The sequence below is a fragment of the Echiichthys vipera genome (genome assembly GCF_963691815.1).
Source record: "Echiichthys vipera genome assembly, chromosome: 17".
NCBI lineage: Eukaryota > Metazoa > Chordata > Actinopteri > Perciformes > Trachinidae > Echiichthys > Echiichthys vipera.
In genome coordinates, this window is record NC_139842.1 from 10,742,885 (window position 1) to 10,758,234 (window position 15,350).

The 15,350-nt window shown below is 42.6% G+C and overlaps 1 protein-coding gene across 1 annotated transcript in view; it reads right to left on the minus strand.

Moving 5' to 3' along the window:
• Nucleotides 1-2,048: 2,048 nt before the first annotated feature.
• LOC310959909 (neuronal-specific septin-3-like) overlaps nt 2,049-15,350 on the minus strand; it is an 82,449-nt gene continuing 69,147 nt past the window's right edge. Inside the window, 10 exon segments of the mRNA XM_083931434.1 lie at nt 2,049-3,533; nt 3,929-3,980; nt 4,842-4,931; nt 4,934-4,937; nt 5,126-5,221; nt 6,366-6,483; nt 8,515-8,652; nt 8,947-9,028; nt 9,557-9,685; nt 11,904-12,113. Coding sequence (XP_083787560.1) covers nt 3,392-3,533; nt 3,929-3,980; nt 4,842-4,931; nt 4,934-4,937; nt 5,126-5,221; nt 6,366-6,483; nt 8,515-8,652; nt 8,947-9,028; nt 9,557-9,685; nt 11,904-12,113 — 1,061 coding nt within the window. The 3' untranslated portion in view covers nt 2,049-3,391.

Consider the following 15,350-nt stretch of genomic DNA (forward strand, 5'->3'; position numbering starts at 1 on the left):
ATGCTCTTAATTTTACCTTGCAGAACATGGGAGCTAGTAAACTAGGCAGCGTTAGACCAGGAACTCCCGTGTTTCAGCTTCAGTTTCCCCCACATAAAAAAGGGACTTAAAAAGGACTGTCTGACAGCAAGATAAAGCGGTAAAACTATTTCAGATATGTTGTAGACTTAAACACACATTGCTTTTTTTTAGGTGGATATATGTTTAGCTGCTGTCTCTATCCAGTCCATTGCTAAGCTTCCACGCCCATTCTCCTGCCTGCTTCTCCAAACTGATGGCATGCAGACAGCCATCTACTGTAGGTAATACCTACAGTAATTCATACAACCCCACTTCAAGAAGTCTGAACTTTCCCTTAAAACCTTTAATACAACTCCAACTCCACATGTGCCTGTACACAAACAGCACTAACCCACACAGGTTCTTTCTCTGTCTGAGTCACCCAACTTCATTAGTATCCAGAATGAATGCAGCTCATTAATGAATGTCATTAAGGCAGGCGGGTGAAGCACTGGGTGGTTGCCAACAGGACGACTGCTGCGTAGCATGTAGGGAGGGGGACGAGCTGTGAGCGTGAGTTGAGATGGAGCTGCTTCTCTCCCCAGTTGTTCCCAGGGGAGATGGAGAGAGAGTTGGGAGTAAAGGAGTGAGTGTGGGGGTGTCAACTTCTGGTCTGACGGTACGGGTTTACCCGATGGTCGGGGGGGCCCGTGGGTGTTGCAGACGTAGTGCCATCTTAATACTGCAGGAAGGTGGGGCCGGCAGATGCCATCTTGAGGGCAAGGCAGCGAGTCACCATTTTGAAGTGCTCCGTGTGGGGAAAATGGGAATGAACCAAATCAAACCACAGATAATGCAAACTCTAAGCCACGGCTACATTTTGACATTTAAGAAGGCTGACTGATGATGGTTACATAATAATTGGATTCGATTTGGATTTATATAGGACCTTTCTCAGTACTCAAGGCGAGTCCAGGTTCCATTCATTCACACAGACATACATGGTGGTGGTAAACTATGATAGTGGTCACAGCAACCCTGGGGCAGACTGACGAAAGCATGGCTGCTGATCAGCGCCTACGGCCCCTCCAACCACCTCCTCAAAGATACGGCAGTCTTACACAGTCACATGAGGGCAAGGTGAGTGAAGTGTCTTGCCCAAGGACACATTGACCATGACAAAAGTAGGCCAGGCCGGGGATCGAACCCCTGACCCTTCAGACATTGGCGAACCTGCTCTATGAACTGAGCCCCCCCCCCCCCCAAAAAAAAAAAAACAGGCCCTGAGGTCACAACCAGAGAAGAGCAGCGTTTTTGTAATAGTTTCTATATGAACTTTTGGGGTCGTTAAAGGACAGGGCCTAAAACCATGCACAGACAGGGGGTGAATACAAGTAATGAACTTTTCAGCATTTAAGCATGTAAAAATGTGGTAGTACCCAAAATACAAATATTACAAAAAATGAGCACGATATGGAAGCTTTAATGTAAGTTACTCTTAAATGCAACATAAAAATCAATAAAATTGTAGCCGTTTTAGTCGATATGAGTTAGTTAGCTCTGTCTGCACTCTGCTGCTCCCAGTACCTCAGGACGCTGACGTCTGCAATCCTCGCACTGATACAAGGCTTTGTCTGGAGCTCCGGACTCTCCCATCTCTCTCACTAAGGAAGAAAACATGCACTTATGCATTCAAGTAGTTAGTGCTTATCAGCCATGCACTGACCTAGCAGGCGGCCATATTGATTTCAGAGAACAATCAAGGAAAAGCTTAATGACATGGCACTTCAAATGCTCCAGAATGTGAATTATACCTGCGACTAAATGCTATGGGGATCAGTGTAGTAGAAAATTATCTAAAGTGCGGTCCTCTGCAGTCAGAGGACGTGAGCGGATTAATTTAAGCAGTCTGGTTGTTCATTTTAAGCTCCTCTGCAGGCTAGGTCTGTAAACATATTGATGGGGAAAGACAGGGTATAGTTTTTAAAAGGAAATTGTTCACTATAATTACAATATTTAAAACATATCCAAGAGATTATATATTTACAACTTTAATCTTTATTTTGTAAAAATAAAAGAAAATTTGTTATTATCAATAATACAAGTACAAAAAATGTATCAGAACACAGAAGAATATACAGGACAGAGCATGACAGTGACAGCTTAGGAATTATATATGGTTCAAACAGATAAAGATCCTTGGTATATTATGAAAATAGAAGTAAAAGTGGACTGGTCAATGGAAGACCGAATGAAAAGATTAAAAATGTCAAATGTAGTCAACTTGGCACCAACAACCTGCTCTCTTTCCAGTTTCAGCCAAAATTCTCCAATAAATAAGGCACTACGATGGGCCCAAAAACAGAGAGTGTGTGAGAGTGTGTATGTGTCTGTGCATGTGTGTGAATAATATGAATAAGTGGACCACAACTGATGATAAACTTTCACATTTCATATCGTGCATAAATACTTATTCATATTAAATCACTCTTTAAGATATTTCTATGAATAAACAATGACATTTATTACTGGGAAGACGTCAAGGACCTGACATCCATACTCAACATGACATGAACATTTAACAAACAGTTGAAGCAAAACATGTGACAAAAAAAAAAGATACAAATATATGATGTGCTATTTGATAACCTTTTTTTAAAGTCTGGGGAAGCGACTGATGCTGCGTCACACAGGCAGACTGGTATAACTGTATGTGCGTCACATGTTAGCAAAGTGCTGCCCGGCCCTCTTCCGACATGCTTGTCGATGAAACTGACTACGGTTTGTAGTGATCAAGTGCAATAATAATTATCATCACTTCCCACATTATGTTGATACAGCTGTGTGCATGAAGACAGAACACCGTGCTTCTGTTATGGCATGAATTCTTAAAAGCACTGCTAAAAAACATCAAACCTCAAAATAAAAAAGGGTAAAAGTGGACAAGATTAACATGTTACTGGTTCAGGCAAGTCTGACACTGAAAGATATTAGGTGTCAGTCTGTTCTGTTTGACAATACCGCCTTAAAGCTTGGCACCACAAAGAAAAACCACAAAGGTTAACTGTAAGATCTGGAAGCAGGTAAAAATCAAGCTGCAGCACATTACGAAGAATCAAACTTCTCTTCACTCTCTTTATCAGCGATAGTGAGAGGATAGTGTTTGTTACTGAGGCAATAAACTGACATGAACAGTCGCTTCAGCCACCAAAAGTCATTGAAAACTAAGTCCCTCGGGCAGGCTTTTCTTTTTACGTTTCTATCCCACCTGTGAGATGGAGATGGATGGAGTGGATGGCTGGAGTGGTGGGAAGACTGTCAATGAAGGTCAAAGTCTCATAGCAAATTAATTACACCCGGCCAACGTCAACTGCAGCGAGGCAAGTGGCGTCTACATCTCGTGGGCGGCAAGATGATGTTCTGGGATACCGTTGGCGTGAGCCACCACGGTGTTATTCTCGTTGAGGCGCCTCACGCGATACATTTCATAGTGGATGCTGCTGGTGATGTCCTTAATGTTCTGCATATGGGTCCTGAAAGAAACATGTACGTACACACCCGTTAGAAACCATCAGAGGAGATGGACAAACATTGACACTTCGATGTTTGACCTGCACTGTGCAGTAGTTTGTGCAGTTATTATTATTTTTTCACATTACTCTGCTGAAAGGGAAATGTTGCAAAATCCTGCTGTTCCCACACATCTCAACTTATTTTTAAGATGATCAAATCTACTTTACATGATAATTATGGTCCAAAAATTCTGGATTAATTTTGGATTCTTCAATGGGGTTGAAGGAACAGATGTACTTTTAAATGTTTTATCCAAAGCAGAGCGTTTTTATATGTCAAAAAATCCCTACAGACACAGCGACACAAGGCTGCATGAAGAACAAGACATAATGATATGGAGACAAAATTCCCTCACCTGATGAGGAGATCCCGTAAATAGGCGAACTCACAGTGGGCTATGTTCTCAACTAAAGAAGAAAGAGAAGTCATGAGTTATCAGAAATAATTTAAAGCGAGCCAAAACACACATAAAGTACAAACAGAGACAGCATGACAGATTTGAGATAAGCTTTTAAGTCATTTTCAAGTTTTTTTATTTTCCTTCCTAACAGTCCAGTAGGTGGAGTCAGTGACCTCAGTGAGATGTCACAACACCCACATGCCCTGGCCCAATACAAATCTCTGCCCAAAACTCCCTGTGTGTGTCTGCATAACTCACTGCAGCAAATTAGACATTTGATAGAGGGGTGGTTCCTCCTGTCCTCAATGGATAACATAATTCAATTAAAAATAGATTAATCCAGCAGTAAGAATGGATGATAACAAAACACAACACTGTACTTGGAGACTGTTGGCCAACTGATAAAGCCGACTATGTTTAACCTACATAAATAACTATTAACCTCCTACTAGATTCAGGCTTATTCACTAGATTTTATATATTTGAAAACATATATTCAGTTGCTGTGTGAGCATCCACAGTGTATCCTTTGTGACACAACAGAGGATGTGTGGAGTGGGGGGGGGGGGGACCAAGCAAACAAATAAGGCCTCTTCAGACAGCCTATGTCTGCTGGATGCCTGGGCCAGCTGCATGGCACACGACAACAGTCTGAAGACTGAAGGGAGCATTGTTTTATTGACTGACTCAGTGAAGTCTTTACCAATCTATCTCTAGTCTTTTCCTCTCAATAGACCCACTTCTGAGTTAGTTATGTGCATACTGACAGGTGCTGTCGTGAAAGTGTCTCTTGAAACACATTTAAATGGAACAGAAAAGGGACAAGAGGGATTGAAATTGGATGAAAGAAGGGGGAAGAGAGTTGTACCTTCAATGGTTCCCCACTTGGTCTTCCTCCCCAGCAGCCTCCTGCCATTGACCTGGTACTCCTGGTCGCTGCCCACCACTGCAAATGGATCATCTCCTGCTCACAGGTTGAATGTCGACAGACAATGGAGTCAAAAATGATTCACGGCGAGTACATTAATAATGACTAAATGGATTCAGGATCAAAGTGCTCTGGGAAACGGCATGTCTGAGCATAAATGAGGATAATAGAGTCGCAAGTCCCACCACATGTATCTGTAATCGCTTTGAAAATGATTCCCTCACCCTGATCTTCTCATTGATCATTCTGTCCTCAGCATCCTCGTCAAATTCCTTCTGAGGGTACACATCAATCCCGTTGGCTCGCAGCTCTTCCCTGATCTGGTGATTTCAAACCCAAAAGAAATACATGGAAAACTTTGAACCTAGCACAGTTTTGAAAGGACACAAACTAAGGCCTTTAATTGTAGGAGTAATTAGACAGACGTGCTTGATGCAGCCTTGAGAGACATCAAACAAATGTACCTAAATCTACACAGTGTACAGATTAAGGCGGTATTAACACTAATCTGTCTTCTAATCTACTCCAAAAGTTTGGACTTAATCGTTAATCTCCGTCCGTATACAAACAAAACAGAAAACCTCACAAGATGAACGGATATGTTTAAACCTGTGCATACACCAAGTCTGCCATGCACACACCCACACACACACACACACACACACACACACACACACACACACACACACACACACACACACACACACACACACACACACACACACACACACACACACACACACACACACACACACACACACACACACACACACACACACACACACACACACACACACACACACACACACACACACACACACACACACACACACACACACACACACACACACACACACACACACACACACACACAAACCAGGGGGAGTTTAGCGTCCTCCTTGCTAATGAAAAGGAGGGGAAATCCTGAGATCCCTGAAGACTGCCAATAAAAACATACAAATGAACGGCTGAAGCCTCATTAACTGTGAAGAGGAAGTGTAGAAAATAAAGGGTCAAGAAAGAGAGTGATGAGAGAGAGTAGAGCCAGACCGATATGTCAGTGGGGCCGATGTTGGCCTATACCAGACATATCAGTATCATCATACATGCTTTCTGATATGATAAAGCCTTTTTTACAGAACATATAATGCAGAAAGAAAATATACTTGGGGTTATTTAGAATAGAAATTTGTTGCATCAGTTTCTAAAATCCCACATCGGTTTGGCCCTGGTCCAGAGAGCGAGATGAGAGTGTAAGAAAGAACCACCAGAGAAAACCACAGACTTATCCTATGTCTAGATACTGCTCCACAAAATGCAAGCATGAAGAGGAAGACAAAAAAGAGCAAGTTTCTAGATTATAGATGTGGATTTAACATACAAAAGAAAAATAAGAGATTTTAGAGACAATAAAACTGAAGTATGTTGAGGAATAAACAGAAGAAAAAATTAGAAAAATGTTACCTTCTTTTTGAAGAAGTCCCTTTCCTCCAGGGTGAGCGTATCCGCCTTGGCAATGACTGGGACAATGTTGACCACCTTACTGAGACGTCTCATGAATTCTACATCCAGAGGCCGCAGACTGAGAGGGAAATGAGACGACACAAGAATACAAGAAAGATGAAATTATTTGTAACACGGCATTCCTCCACCAGGGGTCAGATTTTCCCAACAATTCTCCCAGATGGAGGAACTACTGAATTCTCAAACACAGGATTTCCAGTTCAGACTGCTGCATCCATGACCTGATCATACAATGTGTGTGTCAACGGCTACTTCATGAGGTTGAAAAAAAAACTTGTGGTTGGTTCCCCGCAGTGTGACAGAAGCATCTGCATGTGGTGGTGGTAGTGGATTCTGGCCCGGCTAACAGCACTTTGACAAAGATAGGCCGTAGTCAACAAGGAGTCTTGTGCACTCATGCGAGAACACACTGAAAAAGAGACAAGAGCTAAATTGATTGCATGCTCCCAGACTCCCACACAGACTCTCTGTCTCTCTCGTCTGTCCTTCCTCTCTCCCGTTAGACTTTTTAAGGCAATCCTTGGAGCAGCTGCTGGCTAGCCCATGTGACATCTGCAGTGTTGGATCAACATAAAACGTTGCTGGACGGAGAACGAAGACAGGGGGCCAATTCGGGGCCATTTCGCACCCTGCCCCCCCCACCCCCCCCCCCCCCCCCCCCCCCCCTTTGCTAGAGTAAAGACAGGCCATGACACAGAAATTAATAGAGGCGCAGCACTTGAATGGTGCTCTATGATCAACTGTGTGTCTTTGTGTGTGTGAGCGTTCATTCAAGGCTGACAATCCACAGCTGCTTTCAACATTTTCCCAGGACTGGCCGCTGTACTCATCTAGAGTTACACGAATACAAAAGCTGTACAATGCGCTGTGAATCTATCTCTTGATGGATTCATGAGACCGCGTGCACTCTGCCCTTAATTTCTTCTGCTTGTATATGCCAATTCCCTGAGCCCAGAACAGTAAGGGGCTGAACCATCGGTGTGGAGAGGGATGGCGGTTTACACAGTTCGATCAGAGCCAGATGTGTGTCTGTAACAAATCCAGGGAAAGAAACTTGGGACATTGTGCTGCTTCAGGGCCTGGCAAGAGCAGACATCTTTCCATTGTGTCTGTATGCAAGTGTGTGTGATGAGCTGGCGTTCTGTTCTGTTGCAGCGTGCTGAGCGGAAATGCGTGTGGGTGTGTTTGTGTGTTCAATATGTAAGAAAGCAGAAAGACGTTTCACATTACTTCACGCTGAAAAGCTCGAGAACAAACAAAATCTGTTTCTATACATCATCTGTTAACTCATGCTCGACACGCTGTTGCTGCCACTAACGATGGCAGTTGTTGGATTTTCAGTTGATGGAATTATATTGTCACATAAGGACTAGTCAGGTCAAGTTAACCTTCGTTATAAAATGACTTGACTGTCATCACTGTGATAATACAGGAAAGTTTGGGTGGGAAATAAGCATATTCGTTTTCTTTCCAAGAGTTAGATGAGAAGATGGATACTTCATAATCACAAAGCTACTCCCAGCTAACTTAGCTTAGTATAAAATCTGGGAACCTAGCCAAAGTTGCTTTTTATGCTTTTTCATCGTCGTATGGATTGAACAGTCCTGTCACTAGTTTCCCTCTATTCCACTGATCGACAGGTGGCTGTAATGCTCCAATAAACACAGCAATATACCAACAAAAGCAGGGAAGAAGAATGTTTAAGGTTTATGAGGAAGGATCCACATTCAATACTCTTGTTAGACCTCAAAGGTGGGCATAATGTGTTTTGTGGGTTATGCTCAATGTAAATCTAACTTTCTTTGTGTACTCACAGGGCACCATTATCCAGCTGCTGGCAGTAAGTTCATCTTTACTTTACAAACATGAGACTGGTTTCAATCTTCTCATCTAATTCGGCAAGAAAGCCCAAAAGGGTATATGCCAATATGTTTCCTTTAAATGTACAACATCTTGTGTACTTTCCCACGTACAGTTGTTCGCTGACAAAAAAGAAGGGATAATCAATATCTGTGCCTTGCTGAGGGTGTTCAACTTGAGTGCAGTTCTGCTCAAATGTCTATATTTAACCGTTTGAATGTGTCCTCACCAGTGTCCGGTCGGGGGGATGAAGTATATGCAGCAATGGACTCTTGAGTCAGGAATCCTTTTCTTCCTGTTGATGTTGATCTCCTCCTGCAGGTATGCCTCGTACTGGTCGTTAATGAACTTCATGATGGGCTGCCAGCTACACCCGAGTTCGGGACGGATTGAGGCGAATGGTGAGGGAGGGGTGGAAAGGGAAGAGTTGGACAGATGAACAAGGAAAGGAGCAATCAACACAGAGGTAGAAAAGGAAGCGAAGGGTAAAAGGAGGAGGTGGGCAGAGGGGTGGAACAGAGAGTGAAAAGGATAAAGAGGGACAGAGACAGGAAGAGTAAGACCGCAGGAAAGGTAAGGAGAAAGGGAGGGACATCTGGTTAGGCACAATATAATTCACTGTTGATATAGTCAATGCGGTGAAGACAGAATTGTAGCGTACCAGTTCTCATTGTTGATCTGGTCTCCAAAGCCTGGTGTGTCAATGACCGTCAGCTTCATTCTCACTCCCTTCTCCTCGATGTCTGCGCACAAAGAAACACGCACTGTATAATATAATGTCAAAAACACCCAGCACACTTTATGAACTACTTCTCAAGCAGCTGTTGTAGATGTAAATAATGTAACATAACTCTATAATTGCACAGCTTATTTCTTGCCTAAAATCTATTCAGAAACAGATTCGAGGAGATAATTGGTTGTAAATTTGAGAACATTTTCAAAACAGCTGCAAAATTTGAATGCCGGCTGGTTTTACGAGAATACAGAGCATCCAGAGATTGTTTCAGGCATGATTACAGTAATTAGGGATAATTATAATTAATAGAAAAGTGGAGAGAAATAAGGACAAGGTACTGCATATGGAGTGACTACACACAGAGTATGTAAGACTTTGCTGACAAGGAGAAAAGTCTAAATAGCAGAAGGAAAGGGAAGAAAAACAAGGGGACTGGTGTATTTTGGCTGATAGACATAGAGACACAGATGGACAGAAAACAGCTAAAAAGGAGAAGGGGGACACAGAAGAGTCTAGGGGTTGAAGAAAAACATACCATGACTGATGGACTTTATTTCAATTGTTTTGGGGATCTTCTCCTGGGCTGTGACCAGCACTGACTTACGGCTCACTTTAGACTTGAACAGCGTGTTCATCAGAGTAGACTTTCCCAGGCCACTCTGTCCTGTAAGCAAAAACACAATCAGACAGTTGGAAAGAAACACATATTTCAAGATAAAACGTTTTTTTTCTATTCCCCACAGTGACTGCTTGCGTTGTAGGCACCCAACAGTCTACACAGTAGGGCTGTGCGACATGGGCAGAATCTTCTATTCTGATAAAGGTTATTTTCACATCTCATGTATATCACAATATAACATAAGTTCTTTCCTATTTTGTGTGAGCATATGAACATAACGTGGATCAGAACATAAAACATCGTCTTAGTAGTAGTAAGTATTAGTACACAATTTGTTTAGTACACCTTTTTGACAACTGTATAGAAACGATACTAAAACATGTACAATAGACACATAATTTTGTTGATATTGTAACATAGGTGCCTTCCTTGATAGTTCGGACGACTCCACACTGTCAGTTTGTGGGCTGAAGCAGTGACAAGCTGCAGGTGTCTGTCTGCACAAACAATGAGACAGTTCCAGATCCAAGGTTAACCATTTATTTGAGCGACCAGATATAATAAAGCCTCTGTACGTTAAAATGTAGTATGATTCAACGGTCCTATAAAAATACTACCTTGAGTTTTTATTTGTGGTGTCAGAAATAAAACCGCCAAGGTGGAAAGAATGGATGTAAAATATGAATACTTGTATACTTCCTTTAATTACATCAGTTGCACAGACTTTTAATCCGTACAAGTACATGAATGGTTGCTGCAAGGACAAGATAATAGAGTGAGTGTTGAAGTTCACATAGAAGTTGGCTGATAAAATCTTCTCCATCTGGATAACTTGGATTGAGGGCCACTTTGGCGTAGAAGCTGACGAACCAGCATAACAAGTTGTCTGTGAGTCATCATCAACTGTCTGTTTATATGAATGGGACCCTCTGTGACCCCTGAGCACCACGCTAACATCACCACGGGTTAATGAAGAGGAGTTCTGAGGGGCCCACTGGGCAGCGGACATTCACAGTTCAACTTTGGTTTAAGTCAACAGCCTTAAACCATCTTCTGCTTATGAAGATGCAAACTCAAACACAATTGCATGTGCAGGTAGGCAGCAGCACACGTTACACGCAAACATAGATCTGCACAACCCTTAAGGAAGCTAACAGCTGCGGATTTTTAATGGAGAAATGTTATATTCAGCTGTTATATTCAGTTTAGGAACTGATCATCACATAATGCAAAACTCACAATATATCAATTCTAAAGCTTTGGCAGCATTGGTGCCGAAGCTTCAACCCTGACCCTCTGGGACAGCTGTTTTCCCCAAGTGTCTAGGTCCAACTGTTAATACTAAATTAACAAGCATCACAACAGTAATGCGGTGCCAAAGTCCAACGCTTGCTTTTACGGTACGCCACAGAGGTGTGAAAAAGTGCCAACATCCTTTTTTCATAATGAAGAAGAGAGAACATTATTAGAGATCAAAATTGGGCTACAAATCTTACATTATCGATGTGTCCTTGCAAAAGAGGGAAGAAAGTCTATCTGATAGCACCCAATTTGACCTAATAAACCAATGAAAAAGGGACCCATCACTTAGTAATCTTTATCAAATCTCTCAAGAACTTGATGGTTGATGCCAACCCAATCATTCAACTTTTAAAAAAGTATAATTATTTCCTGCTCCCTTTTTTAAGTGTTCGTATATAATTTCATCTGAACCTGGAAACCAAGTCTGTTTAGTTCAGCTGAACTTTGCCTCCACGTCACATCACTCAGTCTCAACCCTGAGGCTGCTTCTTAAACAAGCTTTTTTATCTGAGGATGAAACACAAGACCAACTGGCGCGACATCATCCAGAGGAGACACACACTAGGGAGGGTGTAATTAGCTTTAGTTTTAAAAGGCGTCTGTTCACAGTGAGGAGGGCTCAATGAGAAAGATAGTTTTAAGGCCTACTGTGTGTGGCTTCTTATTAAAATACGCCGGAGACCTCCATTTTCTGTCAGTGATTAGAGAGAAACCCTGCATAACAGGACACGGTATAAAAAAACTGACTGAAGATGTTTTGAGACGCACATTTAAGTGGAACTGGGTTGATACTACATGTAAAAAAAAGTATGCACTTGATGACAAAGCTCAGTGAATGAAAGAGAACGAAGTAATCTTCATCTTTTCAGTATGTAGAACTTTCTCAGTGTGAGACAACTCTGTCCAACCCAAACCTGGACAATCACTGAAAATTTAGCTGGTGTACACATGCGCTACTTACCCACAACCATAATGTTGAGCTCAAAACCCTGCTTCATGGCCTTCCTCCTCATTTGCTCCAGAATGGCATCAATGCCCACGTAACTGAAGTCCACCACTGGGCTCCCAGCCTTCTCCCCGTATGAGCCGCCCAGTGATGGGGACACCAAGGCATCAGGCACCACCGCCTCAGACATGGCACTGCTGCTGTAGCTGGGAATCACCTCTGGCCCTGATAAGACAGCGGAAGAAATAGATAGGTTAGAGGAATGAGATGACTATGATTGGATTAACGGTATGAAGGGAGGTGGAAAAAAACGTGAACGATAAGTGTCTGATAAGCAGTGGTGCAAATATGAAAAACAGGTAAGGTAGGTAAGACAAGAAGAGGACAAGAGAGATGCAGAGCAGAGTATGGTACTGGAAAACATCCAACTACAAGAAGAACTCCAAGAATCTGAGATCGTATGGAAACACCAGCTAAAAAAGGAAAAACTTACTGTACTAAACTACCAAGATGCACACAAACCCACAGTACCACATTATGGGGAAAATGCTGATTCACAGGGAGTTACATGAGAGGATCAAAACAACTTCATATCTGTCGCTTAACTACAAAGCTACAGCCAGCAGTGGATGAGGTTAGCATAAACTGGAAACGGGGCTAGCTAGCCCTGTCTGAAATTAACTAAATCTGCCTAAAGCTCGATAATAAACGTGCTTTTTTGCATTTTGTGTTTTTTCCAGTCTTTGTACTGACCTAAGCTAACCGGCTCCTCTAACTTTAGGAAAGAAACCATATACGAGTATTTCCCAAAATGCTGAACTATTCCTTAAGTTATCAACGACATGTCGATCAAAGAAAAATACACTTTAAAAAAAAACAACCTGCCTGCTCATCCCGGTGCACCTGCTGGAGTACTGGAGAGGAAGTAAGTGATAAATGCGGTTGATTGTTTTAGCCTGCTTTTTACTCAAACAACACACACACCTTTGAAACAACCTTCCTGACTTTTAAAACAGCGGGGCTAGCTGGTCTCATGCCAACTCAGACTTTTGACTTTCAACTATTAGAAAATACCCTGGAGTATTATTAGTACTTTGCCATTGGCGGCAGGTTATCCTTGCAGTTTGTTTCGGCAATGGTTAGCCTAATGTCCTCCTGTGGAATGCCTTTGCATTTGTGTACGGATGTAAGATAAATATTCAACTTTAAACAGGTTCACCACGGTCTGTTAGCAGTCGCTATAATGAACGCAGAAAGTAGCGGGGGCTCTGCTTAACAAATGTGTCAAGTCAGCGTAGGTGAAGAATTTACAGTATGTTTGTGTCTGTATGTACAGTAGTTCATGTAGCTGCGCCCCCTCACCAGGCCTCCCTTCCCCTGGCTCGCCACGGTGCAGTGTTACTGTCCTGTTAATATGAGAGTGGAAAAGAGGGCTGGGGCTGTAACCTGATCCGCTCGACCAGTTAGCCTGGGTCTCACTCACACACTTGTGCATTTGAACAGAGTACACACACCACGCACACGCGCATACACACGCGCATACACACGTGCATACACACACGCGCGCACACACACACACACACACACACACACACACACACACACACACACACACACACACACACGGACTGTCAGCACAAACTGGCTGCCAAGAATTAAACGGCTATTGGATTCCAGCTCAGGCACAACTTTTACTCCACAACACTTGGCCTGCCACAAGGATGAAGAAGTCCAGACAACCAGCCAGTTCACCCGTATCACTTTGGGGTATTAAATCAACAGGGAATGTCAAGTAGAAAGTCCACAAACTTCAAACTGGCACTGAATTGATTAATGGAAGAAATTCAGTGAAGAATAACACTGCTGTGGAAACTCAACACTAGTTTATATTCAACACTGAGTCTTACTTTTATAATGTGCTCCATTTTGTGTGTGTGTGTGTGTGTGTGTGTGTGTGTGTGTGTGTGGGTGTGTGTGTGTGTGTGTGTGAGTGTGAGTGTGTCATAGAGACCCACCTATGGAAGCAGCTCTTCTGGCCTCCTTCACCACTTCCCCATCCTGTTCCAGCAGTCAGTCAGCAACTTACTGCCCTCCACCACCTCCCACATTCCCGTACCTCTGCTCGTGTCTTTTCTGTCTCAACCTCACCCTTTCCTCCCTGCAAACACTGATACTGTTCTATCTCTATCTGTCATCAGTTTCCCCCCTTCACTCCACAAATTTCTATTGTCTCTCCTGTTTGACTCCTCTCGTTTTGCTCAGACATTACAACTTCGCCTCCTCGCTCCCTCCCACTGCTCATCTGGCTTTTATCTTGAACATTTCATTTGTTCTCCCTTCTCTAAACATTGCTGAAGTCACCTCTTTTATTACCTTTATCTCTAGCTCGCACAACTTTTATTTCTTTTTATCCTTGTCAATCTGTGTGTCTCTCATTCTGCTCCACCAATGCCTCTTTGTGCAGTAAACAGAGATGTTGGCCAGGGGCTCGAACACCTTGACAGGCAACACTGCGACAACAGAGCCTCACCTGAGGCAGGATGCCAGCAAAGCATCAAAGGGAATTGACATAAAATGAATGGGGTTAACAGACACTTGAGGTAAAGTATCAGCTTCAGTGTACTCAAATATCATTCAACAGCAGCTACAACTGAAACACTACAATGAATATAATCATCCCTCTCTTTGAAAATGATAGAAACTAAGTCTGAACACACTCAAGGGTCGAAATGTGAGAAATATTTTTGCCAACATTTTATTGTTCACACAATTGTGAGGATTTGCTGCATTTCTTTTTCAGAGTGAACTGAAGATCTTTGGATTCTGCACTGTTGGACAAAACATCTTTGGTTTTGGGAAATTTCCTTGAACATTCCTCACTATTTTTCTCACATTTAAGAGACAAAGTTATTGTTATAGTTACTTTACTTGTATGTGTCAACATTGTGCACAGAGAGTTGTTTTTTCGTTATGTTTCAGTGGCGTTATGATCTGACCCCTATTCTCTGGTCAGTATTTTAATTAATGAAAGCTTTATGTGTACAAACCAATTCAGTAACCTTATTTAAGACATGGTCTTGTCCTGAAGTAAGTGTCTCGTTTCCTTGTTTAAGTACATGGTACTGAGAACAATACCACCCACATCTATTGTATTAACAAGCTGTCTGTTCTGTTTAACAAATAGTAAACACACACCACTCTCCTAGTGTAGGTGGAAAAAACCCACTAAAGCCCTTAAAAGACATGAGTGAATGGAGGAGAGACAGAAATAGGTCTGTGTATCCTGAATCTTAACTAGCTGGTTTCCCCGACAGAAGCAGCAGGACTCTCCAGAGCACCGTTAACTGTCCTTCATGAGTGCACACTGCCCGTGTGGCCAAGTCAAAGTAGAGTCAAACACCGTAAAAGACTTGGCAAACACACAACACACGCACAAGAACACAAAGTGCTGCAGCATTACTG